General features: G+C 38.8%; 1 protein-coding gene across 6 annotated transcripts in view; it reads left to right on the top strand.

Moving 5' to 3' along the window:
* VTI1A (vesicle transport through interaction with t-SNAREs 1A) overlaps positions 1-22,071 on the top strand; it is a 257,073-nt gene extending 235,002 nt beyond the window's left edge. For all 6 annotated transcript variants that reach the window (XM_086900492.1, XM_086900493.1, XM_086900495.1 and 3 more), the window contains one exon: positions 20,952-22,071. In XM_086900492.1, coding sequence (XP_086756618.1) covers positions 20,952-21,045 — 94 coding nt within the window. In that variant the 3' untranslated portion in view covers positions 21,046-22,071. The remainder of the gene's footprint in view (positions 1-20,951) is intronic.
* The last annotated feature ends 366 nt before the right edge of the window (positions 22,072-22,437 follow it).

The raw sequence follows: 22,437 nt of genomic DNA, 5'->3' as shown, positions 1-22,437 counted from the left end.
CTCTGTGCATTAGTATTTCCTGGCAATGGCTGGAAAGAGGCTCCTATTTTCTTAAATTCAAAATGAGGAAATGCTTTTGTTTATTGCTTCTCTAATCCTCCCATGTGTTTATTTACTTTCAGAATTCTTTACTTTTGTGGAAATATATACAAACCTACTAGGGGAGAGATGTTTATTTCCTGAGAGTTTTATCGTTTATTTGACAGCCTTTGACAACTCATGTTACATTAAGAGCAGATCATTTTGAAAAGTCAAAATTGTGAAGATGGGAGTTTCAAAAACAGAACCGGATGATTTTGCACACATCTTATATCCCTCTCAGGGAGCTGCAGAAATACTGAGTAATTGGAATTAGTTCCTTCCTAACACCAGTTAGTAGCAGCCTAGTCCCTTGAAACATGAAAGATGGTACAGAAAGTAATAATATGAACCACATTATAAAAAGGCAGATGTAATTATGCTCTGTAAAATGAACCAAGTGGTCAAGCAGCAAGCTTTTGTGTATTCAGCAGTTCCACAGTCTCTTCCTCCCTTCACCTATTTCTTCTTGGAAATCAAGTTTTCTTTTTTTTTTTTAAGTAATGTTTCTAAGCCCACATTTCCAGAGATTTCTTCCTGAGAGAAAGCTTTCTTCCTGAGCCTGCAGTCACTTTAAAATTCCAATGTTTTAGACACCAAAATTTCAATAGAGGGGTTGATTTTTGAATGTGGTGGTGACTATGACATCTGACACCAGTTTATTAAAAATTGATCTGTCCTTTTTTTTCACTATTTCTCTTGCTTTATTATATCCCATATTATTTAAAGTGCAAAAAGGGGTGGAACTAATAAGGAAATCCTATGGCCAAATATTCAGGAGGGTACTGGGCTTCCCTTGGCTACAGGCAGTCCATTGAATGTTGCAGTCAGCATGTGCTGGGGCAGATCTGAGCAGGAGAGATGCAAACATGTGGTGAATGTGTCTCTTTCTTTCTTTCTTTCTTTCTTTCTTTCTTTCTTTCTTTCTTTCTTTCTTTCTTTCTTTCTTTCTTTCTTTCTTTCTTTCTTTCTCTCTCTCTCTCTCTCTCTCTATCTCTTTCTCTCTCTCTTCTTTTTCTTTCTCTTTTTCTTTCTCTCTCTCTCTCTTCTTTTCTTTCTTTACTTTCTTTTCTTTTTTTTTTTTTCTTTCTTTCCTTTTTCAGCAAAGAGCTTGGCAAGTTTCTAGTTCTTGCTCAGAAGCTCATTTAAAACTTTGAGAGGAGTGAACTGAATTTAAACGACTCTCAGGAATCTCTTTACCCCCAGGCCTCAGACGCTGCCTCCCATGGAAAGAAATGTATTGGGTGGTTCATAATCTGTACTCTGTCAGGATATTTTAATGAGAGGTCAGTAAATACCATATATTTGGAAGCAAGAAAGCCAAAGCTAGGCTTTTTCTTTATGACTTCCACACAGTCAGATTTCTAGCAGATGCATTCACTTTGAATGAAGAAATTTTATCAACTCTTCTTGGGTTCAACTCTGTGGTCTGAGCAATTTTTGACATATCAAACCAGCTTTAAAACTTAATTAGCTGTGGCATAGGAAGTAAATATACAAAAGAGGTTTTGGGGAAGTCTTAATGCTTTTTCATTAGCAAAACATTGATTTTTCTTGGCTGATTGAAGTGTGATGTACCACCCCTATAGTGATTAGGTATGTCATGGAAGCACTGTTTGCACCCCACTTCTTTCAGAAAGAAGAGAAACTGGTAAAAGGGAAAACCCCTTACCAAAATGTGAGGATTGACATTTCTTTTGAGTAGTACTCTTGCAGTATGAACTGTAGGTTTACAGGAATTAGAAACCAAACAGTTGAAGTATTCCTCTCCCCCTCCTCCTTCCTCCCCTCCTTTTTTAAAGTGTCTTCATCAATCAAAATCAACACAAATGAATAATGGAGGCAGATAGAATGTGAAGAGACAATAGTGGTGTTGTTCAGAATTGACGGCCATAAATCCATTGTATCCTAAGAGACTGCACGAAGTAAATACCTGCCCTTGCCCACTACCAGTTAGCCCACAATTCGGAATAACATTTGAGTAAGTGCTGATGTCCCATGGAAACTTCAGCCCATTAATGCTCCCTTTATTTTAGAGCACCAGGGCTGCAATGAGCCAGGGGGACTTGGAGGGTGAAAGTTTGGAGTGACAGGGGAGTTTCCCTCTCCTCATTCATTTGTTAATTTGGGATGACAGAAACAGAAATGGTGTTCTTATGAGAGGGTCAAAGGGTTTTTTTAGAACCAGGAGAAAACAAGGAAGCTGGTGCAAAGGAAGTCACAGAGTGCATCATTTGAAATCATTAAAATTTGGGCCTAGCTGAGGTTTTTTCTGTAAGACAAAAAGGGGAAGCACATCTCGATTGACACTGCAAAGGCATGAAGAAGGGTGGAAAAGCCCAACAGAAAGCACAGCCAAGAGGATTATGTACCTGAATTTCAGAGAGCATGACTTGTGGTGTGGATTCGAGCCCTGACGTTTTGATTCAGGTATGATACAGCTGAAGTCTCACGAGCTGCTCTTGTAGGAATTTGACACTGAGGGACAAGAGCTTCTGGGGTCAGCTGCTCTTTCTGCCATTCCAAAATGCCAGCTCTCAAATGGAAACTTTCCTTCCTTCCTTCCCATTAGAAAGGTCCCTCCAGTTTTGGGTGCCTTTTGGAAGCAAGCCTGTGGGAGCAAGTGCAAATATGATTCTTAGGCCCAGGCTCACAAGTTCAGGAGGTTTAAAGTTGCTTGTTTTATTTTTGGTTCTTCAGTAATTGCAGTTTGTTTGGCAGGGCATGCCAGACACAGATCACTTGCTCAGGGCTTGTTAGCACCAACAGCATTCCAGCTCTGTTAGAATCTCTAAGTTTATCTACCTCAACCATATTATCACACCTTTTAATTTCAATTCTCCTCAAATTGATTTAAAAAAAAACCCAACCAAGGCAAATAATGGACAACCTGGCAGGAAGGATTGATGACCTTTCTGATGGGACTAGGGAATGCTCTTTGAGATCACTGTGAACGAGCAGATCTCCTGACAGCACTGCACCTCACTGCAGAGGGGCTTGAACATGCCAATTCTGTTGTGAAAACAGTTTATTTAATAGTTAGTGCCTTGACTTTACTGTCTTTGTACTTCTGAAAGAGGATCTCTTGCAAATTATGAACCCTTAGACTTCACAAACTACTGATCCTTCTATAACATTTTCTTAATTGAAGCTTAGAAAGAAAAAAATATAGTGTAGTATTTTAAGAGTGACTGCGTAGCACCTTTCCAAGTTTGCATGCCTGTCAACGGGATGTCATCCTGTAAGTGTGAATGAATGACTCTATTTCCAGTTCAAGTTTCCATTCCTAGGCAAAAATAGCACCGAATACACTATACTTCCAGAACAGATTTTTTTTAAAAACTCTATAAATCATACCACAATAAAAAGTAATCTGTAGTTGTTTCTTCATTTAAAACATTCTATATGCCCAGTACCAAGTGAAAACTATGAAAAACAGAAGACACTGCTTCAAACTATTAAATAAAATGACAAGAAATGACTTTTTATTCTGTTCTAACTGAGTTGAACTGTATTTTGTAAGGATAACAGTTAAATTTAACATTCCTCAAGTTTTCCATTGTTTGGTTTTTTTTCCCAACCAGCATGAAGTACTGAAGCTTTAAGCAGCCTGTCATGATGCCATGATGCTGATGTGTTTTGTTTTTTTTTAAGAAAATATGTGTTCCTCAGCTGTTGCAGTTACTGCAGCATTTGTGCCTTTTCAGATGACACTTTGCCAGCTTTTTACAATTGCCTAAATCCCATGTGCACAGTGATGAGGGCTGAGATTTTTAAGGACCTTGAAGTATCTAAATCATGGCAGAGGCTAATTATCTCCAAAGATTTGATTCTTGGGTCTGATTCATTTAGTCTAGGAGTCTCAATGTTCTCATTACCTAACCTATTCCTTACGATAGGATTTGGGGTTTTTTTGTTTGGATTTTTTCTGCTAACACAAATAATTGATAAAGAGTTAGTAGAATATTATAATGTGTGCATTGGGGTTGGATGTAAGGTAGAAAGCAATAACAAGGATTATAAATAACTGCTTGATCTGTAGAGTTCTAAAATAGCCTCTTAAATTTGATTAACTGTCTTTATATATAGTTAATCATCTAAATCCTTTATAAACTATTTGTAAATGCACCCTTGACATAAAGCATGACTAGATTGTGTGTATTTTATGAAACATGGCAATTCTATTGAGGAAATGGAGCAGTATTTTTGAAATACAGTCTGTGTAACTGAGAAGGCAAACTTGGTGTTCCAGGTCTTCATTGTGGAAAGCCAAATACTTGGAGTTTCTGAATTTCCTTGTGCAAATTTGTTGAGCAAAGGTAGTGAGTAGTAACAATGCTCTTCCTCAGAGCAAAGCAGGCAAAGGGAGGTAAACAGATAAAGAGTTATAAAAGAGTTAAAACACAAAAATTGAGTGATTTCAGAATGATTTGTACCTCAGTCCTGTGGTACAAAACCATCAGCATCAGTAACAGGATATCTCTCCTGCCCAAAAAATACTCCTACCCCTGTGCTGCATCCAGCTGCTTTCTTGTTTACATGGGCACTTCTGTTTTCTTGTCAATGTCTTCAGATTGAATTGATCTAGTGCAAAATATTTCTCCTCACCTCTCCACCCTTTTCATTTTTATCTTTCTTTTTTTTATCCTGGATCAATTCCTTGGTCTGATTCATGGCATGGACCCACAAGCTGTTGAGTCAGCACAACTGAGGTTGGCATGCTGTAACGAGATGGCAGAAATGAACACCAGGAGGAGGAGTACAGGTGGAGGAAGGGACAGACTTGAGCATGACTCCTAAAATTAGTATTGCTGCTGTTTGCTTTGCATCTTGGAAACATGGTCTTGGCTTGGGTCAGAGCATTTAAACTATAAATTGCCCTCTAGCCTTTGACACCCTTAAACTTTTATTTTGCCATCTGCTAAGTGGGAATAACATGAGTTACCATAGGGATGTGAAGACTTACTTGTGGTTGTTCAACCAATTAGCACATGAAAAATAGGGAAAACTGCATTTTACACGACTGCATTTTGCTGAAATAATTCTCCCATGCTAATGAGCTACATTTCATTTGTAGTTGAGTAGTTGTTTTCTACTGTGTTCCTCCGATCAGAAATATGTTGCTAGACAAAGACAGGTCCCTGTTTTTGTAACCCAAGTGTCTCTATTTTTAGTTTTAAGATGTTGGCTGCATATCTCTCTCTCTTTTTTTTTTTTTTTTTTTTTTTTTTTCAATTATATGTATATATTTATAGCTCTTGCTATTGGGAGAGAATTTCCTGCAAACAGATCCGTTTCTGTGGTGCCCTGCTCCAACGTGGAGCCCCTTGTGTTCCACCAAGAGGTTCCTCCAGAATAAATGTCTGGTTGTAGGATAAGCCTGGTGAACTGTAAACTTTATATTGCCTTCAGCACACAGTAGATTTGCATGTGCAGGAGGTATTAGTGACTGGGCATCCGATACTTGGCAGTGGCACATCTGAAGACGTGAGTGACAGCAGAGACGCAGCCCCAGCCCCAGTGTCCTACAGAGTCGCTTCCTCTTTGGATAATTACATTCTCAGCTTTCTCTGCAATTTTAACTGGGTGGGGGGAAGTATCTGTCCTCGCACCCTCATTTACAGAGGTGAGTCCTGTAACCATGCACCATTAAACAGCTGCCACAGCTCACCCAGAAGGACTTTTTACATAATGTTCATATCTGGTTTGCATTCCGAGCTGCGCAGATCAGCAGTAACGCTACGTGGGTATCTGAAAGCAGGATTTGACCTGTACTTGGGCTCTGGTTCACATGCAGCAAGGAGCACTTGCTCAAATAGTTTCAGGGACTTCATCAGGAATACTGGTATGCAGAATCAGGCCCCTAAAGATCCTTGGTAATGAAAGGTATCCTGTAACTGTAAGGTATTATTATGATGACTACTCTGGAGAACACAGAGGTTTTGAAGTTGGCAAAATGAATTACAGAGTTAAATGTATAAGTAAACCAAGAAGTGACTGATGTTTTTTGCATAGTAATAATCTTCATAATCGCTTCATTTGCACAGTTATTTCATTTTAAACTTAAGGCACAGTTTTGAAGCATAACTCAGTGGAGATTTTTCCTGTAATCTATAAACTTTAATGAAAGCTAATTGGAGGACAAATTTTAATCTAATTAAAATGTGGCTGCATAAAACAGAAAGGATGAATGAAGTGAAATGCTCTATGGGGCACAGTTTTCAAACAATGACTACCCTGAATACTAAGTCAAATGAAGCTTTTGTAAAATGATGATCATGAACATTGCCAGCAACAGAACAACCTTGAGAAACTGCAAATGAAAGTTGTCATGTATTCCGTTTAAAAAGTGGACATTCGACTCACAACTGCATAAGGACTTTTTAAAAGAAAATAAAAAGCAACAGTCTCATCTAAAAACTTAACAAGTAAATTAGCCAAAGGTGTACATTCCATCCAAGTTCTCATGATCAGCAGATGCAAATGTTTGCAGTGCGCCGATGAGTTATGAGCCCTAATGAGATTTCAATGCTGAGCAAACAATAAAAATTTATGCATTGCATAGTTTTAGTGGCCTTTGGCTTCATGGTTAGTGTTACACCCTTTCAACAGCTTCAGTAATATAATATCCAGCTGGCTTTGGAGGTAAGGAAAATTTTAGGGGTGAACTAAAATTGTGAGAAATAACGTGATTGATTGCTTTGTCAGAATAATGCATTTCCACGGTATAATTGTCCGTAGTAATCTTAGCCCGGGTATGGCTACATAGGTTCTAGTTATGTTCAGACACAAATTTTGAAGGATTCAGGTGAAGAATGGCTTTTCCAGCATTTGAGCCAGACTATTTCCTGCGCTGGGTACGTGTCCAGGGGTCTCACAAACAGCCCCTCTAACAAGAACATTCCTGTCATAGTCCGACGAACGGGAGAATTGAAAAGCTGCACTTTCCCCAACAACTGTCATGTGTCTCAAGAAAAGCACAAGCACAAGCACAAAAAGAAAGGCACAATAGATACAGAAATAAGTGTATGTAGTGGAGAGTGGGGGGATGAACCAGGGAATTCAACTGGTGCAGTGTGAGAGTGAGCTCAAATGAGTTAAATTTAAAAGTCCCATTTGTGGGTTAGGCTGTTATGCATCCAGAACCTCCACCATAATGATTGCCTGCATTACCCTACATAATATTAAAATCTTAGCGTGTGATTAATAGCAGATTCCCTGCATACGTGTCACAACACACATCTGCAGCAAATCTGCCAGTATATTTCTGTGCTAGTTTTACTTTGGGGCCATAAAGTAATTCCTGTTTTGTGAATGAGAATAAACCTATTATGCACTAGGTTAGCTACACCCAGTTTCTTCTCTTCAGGGAAAAAGAGCTGCTTATTTGATACAGCATCTCGAATTTCAGTGTTCAGAAGTGAGTTTAAGCCTTGGCTAGATTTGCTTGAGCAAGCTGTTGGGATTTGCCTTCACCATTTCTTAGTTCTGTGTTTTCCAAAACCTTCTGTGCAAAGAGTATTGAGAAATTTCTGGACACAGTAAACTATTGGAGTTAATTGCAAGGTGTTTATAGCTAAATTTGTTAATGAGTCAACATGCAAAAAAGATATATTTATCCCTGTTTCCTCTTAAAGTAGTAGTAAAAAATAACTTCAAAAAATCTTTTTCTTAAGCTGTTTGGTGATGCAGTTTTGCTGTTCACAAAAGCCCTTTTTCCCATCCACAAATAGCTACCTTTCACTTTGCCCCAAGGGAACTGAGCATAGCTCAAATGAAGCTTAAAAAAAAAAAGAGATTTTTCCCAGTTGTAACTCAAAGCCTCTGCATATTCACACATGCACACAAAATAAAAAGGAAGATGCAGAAGCATTCCTCCGGTCTGCCCTCTGAAAAATCCTGTCGACCTGTTTTGCTCCCCAAAATGAAAACAGAACCCCATGAAAACAACTTAAAGGACAACAAGAAAATATTAGGAAAGCAACATCTGTTTTGCATTCTTGGCATCAAGTCTGTCCTTGCAACACAGAGTCTGACACAGATGTACAGGGTTATGACACCACTGAGTACTGCTTGATTTAAAATGGTGTAACAGAGCAGAATCAGGGCGCTGAGCTCTTACAACTCTGTGCAGAGCTGTGGCGCTTGATCTCCTTTGCAGATGTGGGACTCAAACCCCACTGAAGTTTTAGTCATCTCTCCATTGATTGATGCAGACCGTGGAGCAAGTCATATTCCTCCTCCAACCATTTAGAATTTATTATTGATTGCACTTCCTCATCGTGTGTGTTTTGCTGTCTGTAAAATCTCATTGCCCCGGTGTGTTCCAGTCAGCTGCCTTGTGTGTAGCCACGCTCAGAGAACCTTTCAAAGGATGCTACATAATTAACCTCTGCAGTTAAGTAAAATAAAATAGTAGCGAGGAGAGAGAGAGATTTAAAGGTACTCAGACAGACAAAAAGAGCTCTGATTTAATTGAAGAGAATCAATAATGATGTAAATTTGGGAAGCCAGAGATGCCACGAGAGCAGCTGTCTCACCATGACCATGGGATGGCACAGAGGGGAGCACATCTTTCCCTTTCTGGTTGCCCATCCATAGTCGTAGCGAAGTGAGCTCACCTCAGCCCTGGCATGGCTTCAGGTCCCCGTGGAGCTGTGCCAGGTGGCGGTGCCACCGTGCAGTGTTTTCACCTGCCACTAGATGTCTGTGTGGGCTCTGAAACCTTCTCGAGGGGGTGATGCCCCTGGAAAACACGGCAGGCAAAGCTGGAGCACAGGCTGTGGGGAAGCCTTGTAGTTTGTGTTTGTAATTGTAACAGCATTACTTTGATTAGCGCTGTGTTTAAAGAAATTTGTGCTGTCTAAAACTAAATTCCAGCCTTTGAGGCAGATAAGGAAAAGTTGTTTTTCCTGGTCCACATCTGTTGAAGACAAACTGTTTCCGTTCATGTGAAGAACTGAAATGTTTCTTAATGTTGTGAAAGTTTCGGAAGAAGTTGCTGAGATATAAAATAGGTTCATCTTATTTTTATTCTGAAATTATGAAATACCAAAATATAGAATATCTTTTCCATAAGTGAATTGGTAAGACACATACATCCACACATCTGGGCTCATGGAAGACGGTAGCGCATCAGATGTTAAGTTCAGCGTATTAAAGGAAAACAAACAAACAAACAAACTCTGGACCTGGGCACAGAAACCTATTTCCCAATTCGGTTCTCAGCAACCCACTGGCTGGCCAGGGCAGCTGCACCTGTGACCAGCTCTTCTGCAGATATCTCCTGAGAAAAATGCAAAAGTAATCAGCATATGTTTGACTTTCATTTATCTCTGTCACCCGGGAACAAGATACAGATAGTATCAGGAGCAATGAAAGGTACATTCTGATATTATTTTCAACTTTTTTTGTCTAGACAGAGAGGAGCAACCACTTGTATCTCTGTGGAACACACAGCCCCACTCCACACACTCACATCCTAGGCTGAAGGCCAGAGGGAAGTAGTAGGCTGTCTATATTAAAAAAAAAAGTTTAAAACCACCACCCACTCATCAGGTGACTGGAGACTGTGGTTGTAAAATATGCTGCAGGCAGAAGTTCTGAAAAATCCCAGAAAGTGTTGAAAACATCTCTAAACAAGGTATTTTTCTCCTGCACCTTTCTTGCTAAAGGTCCCAATTGCTGCCAAGAAAGCTAGTGAGAATGTTAGCTGCCAAATAAAAAATTTATGACAGTGTTTGGCAAAGGATTGTATCACTGCTTGTTTTATACATTTCCACAAGTCTCTTGAAGGGCTGTTGGACACATACAGCTCAGTGATCACTGTGCTTTATCTGTTCTTTAATATATTAAAAAAGCAAGTGCCAATAAAGTATGATTTAAACAATAGATTTTTTTTTCTTTTAAGATCCTCCTATAAGTACTTGCTATGGTGAAAATATAATTTCTAAACAACATTCCATGTATTAAAATTGTTTTAAAAGCCCTTTACCTGTCAAGTTTACTTGTACATAGTAAAAATACATGAATTTTTCAATTAAAAATGTATTGCTTTTGGAATTGTGCTTGTTATATGTAGGAGTCTGGACCAATAAACCATCTGTTAAAACATAAAGAAGTCCATTCAGTCAAAGTTGTGTCTGCCATTTGTGTTTCAAAACACAAGAAAATAATGTGTCTGTATTGCACTGCTCACCAATATCAATTAGGTTTTTGGCTCTATCATTAAATTAATGTTGGGAGAGAAAATTGTTCCAGTGGATTTAGCAGAAAAAAATATATTTTTTTTGGAGAGTTATAAGCACACTGACAATAATTATTAAGCTGGCTGATGCTGAAACAACACCCTTAAAAATATTTTCCTCCACTGAAGAAACAAAATGGTCTGTCTCTGTCTTCTCAAACCCGTTATCAGATTAGGCTTCCAGCTGATAATTAGTGCTGTTTAACACAGATCTCATTGCTCGGAAATCTCAAAGCCTGAGCGGTTACTTTTTCTCATTATAATGTGCTGCTGGAGGTGGGAGCTCTGGAGCATGGAGCTGTACCTCCCTGCACCATTTTGTCAGGAGACAAAGAGCTTCCTCTTCTCCCTGGTGGCCAAGAGGCAGTGGGACACGGCCCTGCCTTGCTGTCCCCTTCCAAGGGGACAACCAGAGCCATCCCCAAGCTGCCCCAGGGCCCCACAGCTCTGCACCCTGCTTGTGCCTTCGTGGCACAGCAAATACTCTTGAGCAGCCCACAGCACTACAGATGCTGAACGCCTTGTGTATGCTTGTGTATTTCATGGTGTTTGATATAAAGTACTCAAGACAGACCAGCATTAAGAGGATTATTTCAGACAGCATTAGGAGTTAATTTACAGAAGATTAGCTCTAAATCAGGCAGATATCATAAGCAAATTAGCATCAGTTGTAAGACATTCAGAATCAAAATGTGTGGTGGTTTTAGTTTTTCCCTGCATGTGCTTAGTGGAGGAGTAGTATCTTTATCAGTTTCCCACACTAAGGTGTTACATCTCAAATAGTGAAGAACAGGTATACCTTTTTTTTTCCTAAATGCATACTATTTATTATGATGCTGTTTATTGGCAGTGAATCTGCTTAGCTCCAAGTACCCTTCCTCTGCTGAATATTTTATATTTCATGCAATTTCTTCATCGAGTAATGTTTTGTTTGGCCCTAGAAATGATGTCTCCGTGGTGTGTTACAATATTTTAAATAGGTAATATACAGCTTTACTTCAGAGTAAACGCAGTTAATCCTTTTTTTTTTTTTCTGTTAAAATGAGTCACATTCTAATGCCAACTCATAAAAATAAAGGAGTGTATAAAATGCTACATACCAGAGTGAAGATTATAGATACTTAAAAATAGCTTCCTTCGTATTTAAGCTTGTAAATTATAAATTTGTTTTATTTCCACAGCAGTGATGGTTAATTTGTATTAAAAAGCAGATTCTGTTCTTCAATCAATTTTCCAGACATATTTTTCTGGCTGCAGACAGACAGGCATGAGCGCCTATCCTATCCCTTCTCAGTACGGCAGTTTTGGGAACAGTCGCCCAATTAGTGGAGAAGATGATGAAATGCATTGGGCCACAATATTAAAGCCTGTGCCCTGAGTTGTCCTTGAGATTCTGAAAGTTCTGAAGTCTACAAATGGGATTCCCATCTTTGGAGAAATTTGTGTTCTGCTGTCCAAGAGATTAAACTGCTTAGTCTTCAGTGTGCTCCTGAACACTTGGGGTTTTAACAGAGGAGGGAAGTCTGGGCGGTGTTTTTTCAGGATTTTTTCCCTCTCTTGATGGACCAAATTCCTCTTGACAAGGTTGGCCTGAGGTCATGAATGTCTCCCTGCCTTCACTGAGACAGGAATCTCTGTGCCTTCCAGGAGATCATGAAGACTTACACCCACCCTAAGCCAGTTGGGCTTGCAGGTCCCTCTGGTTGCAAGACCTGCAAGGGGCTCTCGCACTGTGACTTTGTGCCCTGTGGTTTTACTGAATGCTTGGAGGCTCGACGTGGTTGTTAAACCCAGGTGTCTGAGGTCATGACAAAGTAGAGGCTTCTCTGCTCCCCTAATAGAAATACTGTAACATGCTGAAAAGAACATACTTTCATAGTGGCAAGTATCTCCTGACAACTAATTTGATAGTTCTCCATCAGGTAAACCATTTGTGAATACATCGATTCTTTTTATTTTTCACTGTTCTGTCTTCACTGTTCCCAGGTTTTCTCTGAACCGGTTGGGCAAAAATTGATTTTTATTTGTTCCACTGGCCTTGTGGTAAATTAGCTTATGAACTGGTTTTTATAGGAAGACTCAGAGCACTGAAAAGGTTGAAAAATAAGCCTATAGCAGTCAAAATTGTTGTCTGAAATGTCTTCAGACTGGAAGGCTGAATTTATTGCTCAAAACAAGTACTAGCATTGTGGAGGTGTGCAGTCCTGCTCATTATCACTGGAAAAGGGGGAACCAAAAAGCACAGTAAAAAATTAAATTTTAATAATGCTAGTGATATTTTCTAAATCCTTCTTGACAGAAAGATTCTCATTATTTTTATCTGTCTCAGAGTAGGCTCTTTTAATGCCATCTCACAAATGGCCTTAGCCATGATTGTTTTCCTTTCTTTTATAGCATTTGAAAAAAAAAATGAATATATACCAAAAAAAAATTCTATTCTATCATTCAAGAAGTGCCATGAAATGGTAACATTTTGGATAGCACATCTTCAGGAACAATTGCTGCAGATGCCTTCAGGTTTTTACAAAAGAGGTCAACATTGTTAAGACAATTGTAGGAAATTTGCCATACAAAAAGATGCCCAGTCAAATATGGTGTAATAAGAAGAAAATAATGCAAGAAGAGTATGTGTGTCCAGTCTTCACTCTCTTTGTCACACCTAAAACCTGTAGATTAGTCATTAATTAAATTGAGACAGGGTGAAAGACGTTACTTCCTTTCATCTGTTTAAGAGATATCTTTTAGTGGCTTCTAATGATTATGGAAGTTGATAAGATGCAGACTTTTGACATTTTTGTTTTCTTTAAATTGCACAGAATGTAAATTTAACTATATTTATCATAAAAGCCAATATGAGATCATGTACGTTCTTGTCATTTTATAGCTTGCATACATTTCTTCTGCTGGAGAAATAATTGCTTTAGCTTTGAGTGCTGACGAGGGGGTTGGGGTTTTTTTTTTTCCTTTTAACTGTTTGGGGACCAGAGTTTCATGTACCCGACATGCTGAAGAATGCCACTGCACCAACAGCTGGGCTATCCACCCTCCCTCAGAGCTCTTACTAAAGCTCTTGTAATGTTTGCTAAGGCCTATGGTTCTTAGTCATGCTCAGGTGACTAAATGTGTGATTTGTTCTTGATACTTCAGTACCCTGAGAAAGGCTGGTTGGAGATTAAGACAACCTTGACTCCTTCCACTTGCAGTTGCCACTGTGCTTGTGATCGTCGTTTAGACTTGCAAAGGGATCTGCTGTTGCCTGTGCTTTGCATGAAATGAGTTAGACCCTCTCTTGTTTTGGTTGGTGAATTTCCATGGTCCCAGAAGCACCACTGTTCCTCTTAGTGACAGTCATAACCTGATTTCCTCTGTGGAAGGACATGGAGATGGGAGAAAGCTGAAGTTGCATCAAAACTGCATAGAGAGAATTTCCATGCCAGGGTCTCTCAGGAGCAGAAGGATACTTTTCATCCTTCAGAAATGCCTTCCCATGGTTTTTAAAAATAAGCAATGAATAAAATCTGGCTAGTACAAGATTTTCAGCACCCTTCCCTTTTGTGTTTTGACCCTTAGTCCCACATCTATGAGGTCCTCAATCATGCTTTCCCTGTTGCCACAGTTGATTTCCAGTTGTTCCTGTAAATCTCTCTCCTTCCTAGGCCAATCAGTCCCTTCTCACTCCCCACACACACCCCATAGATCATCTGGGTACAATTTTCACTCTCTGAGACTGCCAGCTCCTTGGGAGAAGGCTCCTGCAAGCCATGATAACCCTGATGGCTACCAAATAACAATAGACTCCAATGCTGTTCATTTGGAATGAGTTGCAAGATTTCTGTTATTAATTAAATCTCTCCCTAAGTATTTTAGCCATCAGATATAATGAAAATAATTTTAAGTTTTAATCTTTATGACAAGATTGTCAGAAGATGACACAGCAAGGTGAAAACATAGTTGAGTCAAGGAAGGCCAATGTGTTGCAGTAGGCATTCAGGCAAGAGAGGGATATCCTTTCTTTTAATCCTCAAAAAAAAACTGCCAGAGGAAAAGTATATTTGCTTCTGGTCAAAATTTAATGTGCAAATATAGGATCCATTAAAAGGAGATGATGGATCAAGGTCTTTACTGGCTAATTATTGATTAGCATCTTCTGCTTCACTGGTGAGTTTCATCTCTGCAATATTTCTGATTAATGGGAGATTACACACACTTTACAATATGCTAATGCCTTTCTATGTGATTTTGCCTTCAGAGCTAGCAAGCTTTCTTGCTTGGGCCTCATGTTCAAGCTTCTGGAGGTATTCATTCCTGTGCTGTAGGCACCTAACCTAGCCAGCTCACCTAGCTGACCAGCACTGCTGGGGTGCATATATGGCCAGGAGAAAGAGAGGGCAGTTCAGAGCAGGACTCGAGCTTATATATACAGGGAGCTGAGAGATATTAGCTAGATATAATTTAGATGTTTAAAGTGGGATAGTGTGACTACTTCCCTGCACCTGTTATTACATGACTCATTCTTTCATTCAGGGCCCAGGTGGAAACACATTGATGTGGTTTGAGTGTAATATTATAACTAGAGATTGGTATCCATGTTATTACAAGTAGACAGCCTCAGTCCTTAAGACTGAACTTTAAAGCTAGAGGACATAGCACTGCACAATTCCTCCGCCCTATCAACAAAATCTTAGGTGCCCTGTATGGCCTGGCTCTTTCAATAAACCCTGCTAGAAAATCAACTAGAAAAAGCCCATCCTTTCTTATTCTCCAGCCCTCCATTTTTGAGGGTTTCATTTCATTATCTGCTCAGTTTTCAGCAGTTTTTAATGGATTTTCCCAAGTTCTTACAAAGAGGCACCTTTGGGAAGGAATTCAGAGAACACAAAAGAGGCTTGTGCTGGGAACAGTCTGCAGATTGAAGGTGGACCTCAGGAATTGTGGCCTTTTTGTCCCCAGTAAGCCATGGGGAGTCCCATCTCCCCTCCACCACCCCCAAAGCCTCTTCACGTCTAAATATACAATGTCAATTACAATATAATTAGGTCTTCTGACTTGAGAACATAAAGACTTGGACTTACTTTCAGACTTTGTGGTGAGGAAGAGGAAAAAAACTTGAGTGTTTTCCAAATTCCTCACTTTTTCCATGGTCAGCTAGAAGAGGGCCAAGGAGCCATATGCAAGTTGTGCAGATATTTTTTTCACTGGTATTTCTGTTTGCTAATTTCAGTCGTTAATGATGAAAAATGCCTCAAGTCAGATACTTCCAGCCAGCTGTAATTCTGCTAGGCAGGGTTCTCTTACACTTTTATTACAGTAGGTTGCCATTGTCTTTATGTTTTTGGCACAGCCTGTCTCATTCTTTTCAGTTGCTTTTATTTAAGAAAAGCATTCTTAAACCTGAAGATGGGAAAGATTGAACAGCTCCCATACACCCTGAACTTGAGATTTATCATTATGTATCTAAAGCTTTGTTTTAACCAATATTTTATTCCCCTTTGTGGGGTTTAGTGCTTCCATTTGAAAACTCATTGTAACAAGGATGTCCTTATCTATAGTAATAACTGTGTCTGTCCAGAAGCTATGTCAGTACAGCTATATTACTTTAAATGCACATTTAGTTTTGCCTGGTATATTTTTGCCTATATGACTAGACCCACACTTAGTGTTTGTTTGAATCTGCTGATTTGCACATGATACTGGACACTTAAAAATCACTTGCCACTGATTTGCATGCAACTATTTTCTTTCATGTTAGCAAAAACTGTGAACCAGAAATAAAAGGGCACAAAAAATGCAACAGCCAAGTATTCAAAGTGACCATTTAAGATGTGATTTTGCATACAGAGAACAAGCCTTTCTGTCCAGTAAACTGATAGGAATCACTTCTAGTTAAATCATAGATACATATTACAGTAAAACACTGTTGGACAGTGCTCTGTCATCAATCAGTCTGTGTTCTTGAGGACACTATTTTTCAAGATGCCTCCTTTAAGAATAAAGCCCTGTGTTGTAATGAATGTGTGCTAACTGATCCCCCAAGCCATTTGTTTGGTTTTGGTTTTTTTTTTTTCATTTGTATCAGTGTCAGAGTTGAGCTTCTGTAGGAAATTTTTTACAGTATTTTATTTGTTGTCCTCAAGTTAAGGACACACTCTTTATGCACCCAGAGTCTTCACTGGTTCGTTTATATCCTGCATTTTGTTAACATGTTACCGTGATTGCTAATTTTCATGACAATTGTTATTGTACCATCAGTGCTTAATAGCAAGGCATCATTATTCAGTGCTGGTCAATCAGGCACTAAGACATGTGCAAGACATCAGGCTGAACCCATATAGATGTCGTGCACTCCCCTGCTAATGAATGCAGTTTTATAAAAAGGTTTCAACACGGTTGGCATCCTTAATGTAAGGTTTGCAAAAGCTTATTTGGGAACTGCTTTGTGTTTATACGGAGCAGATCTAAACATGGCACAGAGTTAGACCCATTGTGTGTATGTGTGCGTGAAGCTACGGACAGGCGCGAATCCTGTGGGGATTTGAAATGTGGAAAGGCAGCACAATTTCTGCCAGGGCAGGAGCGAGGGGAACAGATTTCCTGGGAACATCGGTGTTTGGTAGCGCACGTGGGACCTGTTCTGCAGAGCGCTGGTTGCCCTGTGCAGCAAGGAGGTGATCCTCAAAAGCAGATGGTGCCATGAATTTGGCACTGGCTGGAGGCACCCTCCAGCACAGCAGTGGTTGGAGATTAGGCACTGTGACCAGAAGCCAGGTTAAAGGGTCAGGCACCAGGAAAGGTGGAGCAGAAGGAAACTGGAGAGGAGAGGGATTGCGTTGTTAGTCCAGAGTACTCTTCCAGTGTGTCAGTTAACATTACCCTTGCATCTGCTTTAGTGATAGTTTCTCTGTGGTTTTGCACCCAAATATTTTGGGCTGCTGTCCATAATAAACTAGATCGAGCTTGGTTTAAAAGCACAGATTTTTCGTCTCTTCTAGCTCAAAGTAGAATGAGCCCTTGTGCTGCTAGAGCCCCGAGTATGAAAGGAACAGTGGACATTGGCTGTTAACGAGCTCCCGCGCAGGGCTCCAGCAGAACTTGGTGTGAATTCAGTGCCTAAGCTGCATCAGCTAAATGGTTAATTCATCTCATATCAACAGCACTGTGATTCATAATGTAAACTTGAGGAATCCTTGATGTTTCAGTCACACATTCCTCTTAATTTGGCCATGCATTCTTTTAAAGCTACAGTGTGCTAACTTAATAAAATGCAGCATGCAAATGCACAAGTTTTTGCCTTCAGGCATTTTAGCCATGGATATTTCAATGGGTGTCTTCTTTCAAGTATATATTCTTTCCTAAATTATTTACCCTGTAAACATGCTTTGCATTTTCAAAGAAAAATCTGGGCTTCCTCATTCACCAGATTTTGTTGAATTTAAGGTGTAATAGAGATAAAAGACTATCATCTGCTTCTTGTGAGCATGTTAGCCTTTGGGATTTCTTTGTAACGAGTGTTAGGCCCCATTTTCTTCTCCTTTGGTATTATCACTCCCTCCCCCACTTAAATTCCTTGATGCTTTGCCTAGAGCAATACCCACTGGCAGTGTCTGGCTGTGACAGTACTATAGGCTTCCCTACAGATGGGTCCTGCCAATGCCAACCATTGTTCTACAACTGTGAGCTGGCTTGACTGTCTTGGATCTCTCAAAACTCCCTTTCCTCTTCGTTTTTTCTTTACTCTGAAGGGTCGTCCTTGCCTGTTGACTTTGAGATCTGAAGTGTTCTGACACCCAGAACTTGTGTTCTCTGTCTCAGGAGCAGCTCCCAGACTCGGATTTCTAAGGGCAGCACTGAGTCCTCCTCAGGACTGTCCTGCTGCTGCCAAACAGCTCTGTTCTCCTCCCAGTCCCATCCTTTGGGCAGTGTGCAGTTAGTTTAATTTTATTTGCTCACTTGAAAGGAATACAGTAAAACTCAATGTTATTCTTTTTTTTTAAAGATATAAAATTAATCTTTAACTGTGGGCTTGAATATTAAAAGTATATAATACTTCAGTGTAGGAGTCTGTTGATAACATCCATCCTATTTCATGATTAATTTGTTCCTTTTAATATGATATTCTTTTGCTGCACTGTGCAGACTAATTCAGATTCCTAGAAATTGAACTTTGATATGTATTTCCTAGATTCACACCATAAGTGAACCTTCAATTAGCAGATACAGGTGGTAGTTTGCCTCATTCAGTGCTTTCTTGAAAAGTATTTTAGAGACATGGACACTGATAAATAATCTTGCAATCAGGTGTGTCCTGACACGGTATTAAAAATAAAGCATTGGGGGGACTTGATGCTTCTTTTTTATTTTTCTTTAGTTTTGCTTCTCAGACGATGCAATGATTTTTTCGGTGGGCCAGAGATAGGAGGAGTTGATTTAAACACTCAGTATGTTATGTGTGCCTTTGCCTAACTATGTGTTAGATTAAGCGAGTTTCACTCACAGTTAATCCTTTGTAAATTAGCATTATGGATGCCTTGGGGCCCACATCCCACAAATAAAATGGTTGTCAAGCCAGCTGCACTGTGTATTACTTAAGGCTGAATGTTTTAAGAGTTTTCATGCTTTTAATCTATTTCACTGCTGAGTTTCAATTTTGCTGAGTGTCCTTTCAGGAGTGATGAGGGCGAGTGAGTAAATATATATTCTGGTTTTCCTGCATTTGCCTGGGCAAATCGTTTGTATCAGGTGTTTGGCAGAGAATGTCACACCCCACCACAAAAGAGAAGCTTGTAAGTTCAGGTGTTAAATTGAAGTGCAAACCAACAAGAACCAAAAGCCCTTAATTATCTTCATTTTGTTAGCCTGCTACACCTTTTTTTAGGGGAAAAAAGAGTGAGAAACATCCCTCCCTCCTCCTCATCCTTTTGGCAGAGTAAATATTGCCTGTTAAGTTTGAATTAGCTGTCATCGCGAAAGAATTAATGCTGTGGTTGAGCCTTTCTAGTGAGGAAAGGAAAAATAAACGAGACAGATCTTAGTTCAGCTTTAAGTGATAAATGAGGACAAAGCAGCCCATTCATCTCCTGCTAGGAAAGTGGACACAAACACTAAAGCAGTTTTGCGGAAGACGTGTCAGCAAATGTGATCATTTTGTAACCTGTCAGGAGGATAGAGAGCTAGTCCTTTTAGAGTGTCACAGGGGAGGGTGTCTGTCTGATGTGACAGTTTTCATCCATCCATTTACTGCTTTTCCTGTAGGTGGGGGGTAAGCAAGGAGAGAGCTGGAGTTGGTTAAAACTGCATTTTTCTTTACACTTTCCAGTATAATTTATATGTATATCCACCCGCATCCAAATGAAAAACATTTACCAAGAAAAACTCCCCTCTGCTCTCTGGAGTTTCTTCTCTCTTTCACTGTGTGAAATATGCTCATTTTAACACATTACACTCCCTGTCTTCAAGTTGTATTTGATTTGATGTTTCATAAAACTGTTTTGCCTCTTCTTACCATGGTTTGGTTCTTGAGGACTTTGTTTTGTTTTGTTTTGCGGAAGCTTAAGAAAAAAATATATAACTTGGGGTGCTTTCATTGCACTTGGTTGTTGGGATTATTTTGCTATACCTGTCCAATTCTGGTGATAAGCTTCATGTATAAGTATGTTTTACAAAAGTCCCTATTTGTGAAGAGCCTGTGAAAATACTCTTCCTTCTCTGTGAAAATGGAATAATAAACAGTGAATTCTTACAATCCAAAATCCTCCCATAATATGCCTCAAATTATGTTTCTTGATTTAGAAATTTTAATTGGCCTATAAATTTTAGGAAGAATCTGAAGTGATGTGATGACTGATTATGGAAGCAGGAATTTCTCCCAACAAATGATTGAAAAATATTAGGACTTTCTACTTCTGGCATCTTTTTATTTTCACTAATCGCCATTTTTTTCATACTGCATAGAAATGTAACATTGCCTATTACCATAAGTAAAGGTATGCTACAGAGACAAGAGATGCCTTTACAACATAAGCTTCACAGTTTGACACTTGCTTCTTTATATCATCCTTTTCTTCAAAACTATCTTTTGTACTTTTCCCTTGGTATTTTAGTACAAGTGAGTATCTCATTGACATGTGTTTCCTTGAAATCTTTTTCCTTAATAGTAAAATCCCTTGAAAATTAATAAATTGTTTCTTTTCAGATTAAAACCACTGTGAAGATTTCAGAATGGTTTTAAAAAATACAATGATATTTACTATTACAGACCACCCTGCTTGGATTGCATTGACTGAACACTATTTTTTCATTTGTCCTCAGAAGGTTAATAAATTGGAACATAATTTATTCTAATATGTATATAAATGTATGCATAATTCAGAAAAGTCTACTTCTTTCTTGAATACAAAAGTTGGATTTAATAGCTACATACAGATATGGTTGGAAGCACTGTAAATTGGGAGAAGTAAAAAATAATCAAGATACACATAATGCTAGAGAGAATACTGAATTTGTGGGGATATGTCTTTTCTCCAGGTTTTTTTGTGCACCTCATTTTATAATTTTTATATATATTCTGCTCTTTTGATTTATTTTGTTTTATTCACTGCATTTTTTTTTTGTCTCTTCTGCTTTTTTCCAGGATCATCCAAAACCGGATTTTGATTGTTGTTCTGGCAGTCATCATCATCTTCACCACCATGATGGCTATTTATTTTTCTGTCAGAGGACGCTGATATCTTTGTTCTTCACTAAACAGCAACAAACTGCTTGTTCTGAGTAATTAAGACAAAGTGGTCACATGAATCATTCTCTTGCACTGACAGAGTCTCCCTCTCTTTTCCACTCTTCAACTCAGGTGCAAGTGGTGTAAAATATTTTGTATTATTGATGGCATAGTTGATGGCATGTGGGGCTGTTTTTTTCTTACATATTTGTCCTTATCTGAGTGTTTTCAGGATCTAAATATTTGTTGGCGTGAGGGCTTGTTCCAGTATAAGAAGACTTAATGTGTGTCGAATTCACCCACAGACAATTAGCCTGTAAGTTGCCAGAGTTTCATGAGGGAAGAGGGGTTTTTGCACTTTCCTTGTGCTGTGCAGGGTGTATGAATATCAAGCAGTATCTGACCTTCTGTGATTTAGAATAAAAGTAAAGCAGAGACCAAATGATGTAGAAAGTGAACCTGTCTCCTGTGACTAACTCCCAATCATGCGTTATCGTAGTAGATGTAACCTGGTTAAGAACAGTAGCTAGTTTTAAAAAGACAGCAACCTTAGGATGGTGCTTAATATATGATGTGAATCCAAAAATCAATTTAACAATTTTTTGTTTAAAGTTAGGCTTTCTTTTCTGCTTATTCAAAGCAATTCCACTTTCATCAAGATCATGAAAACACATCACTTACCTAAAATGTAGTTGTGGCTACAGCCCATCTGTTGAATCTCTTTTAAATCTTCCAGCGTTGATATATTTACTGATAAGCATTACACACTTGGCCCTTAATGAAGATATATAAAGATACTTATCTATTTGTTGCTGATTGAAAAGAGATCCTAAGTAATAGTTCAGCAACAAATGAGTGATCATTGTGCATTAAACAATCTAGATTTTTAATACTGGCCTGACTGTGTTGAGACTGCATGTTGGAATATTTTGAGTGTATTAAATTCTGATGTGATATTCCCCTTTTTAAACAGAAACTGTAAAAATGTTAATTTATATATGCTTTTAGCTGATATAATATATCATAGTTTCATCTACCTGTGTGTAAATGAGCTGTTTCTCTTTTCCTAATAGCTGTGCTTCTCCTTTAATCAGGTTGAGGTCATTTAGCTTATATTTAAGCTTGCAATTCCAACAAAGGTCTTTCACTGGTGATGTGATAAAGTTCATATTTTTATAATAAATCTTAAATTCATTATTTGCAATTACTTACAAATATTGCAAATGGAGAGGAATATTAAGCCCTTGAACTTAAGCCATAAAAGGTTTCTGAAAGATATTCAAAGAAACAAAAATCTGGTGACTTTTAAATTCCCCCCACATTAGGCAGGAGCTGAGCACTAAATTTTCATTTGTGCCTTAGAACTTTTGGGGTTTTGGCATCCCTGTGGACTCTTCTGATT

The sequence above is a fragment of the Cyanistes caeruleus genome, chromosome 8 (genome assembly GCF_971803275.1).
Source record: "Cyanistes caeruleus chromosome 8, bCyaCae1.hap1.1, whole genome shotgun sequence".
Classification (NCBI taxonomy): domain Eukaryota; kingdom Metazoa; phylum Chordata; class Aves; order Passeriformes; family Paridae; genus Cyanistes; species Cyanistes caeruleus.
The sequence above is the reverse complement of the archived record's forward strand: the minus strand, read 5'-3'. Positions and strand labels throughout refer to the sequence as shown.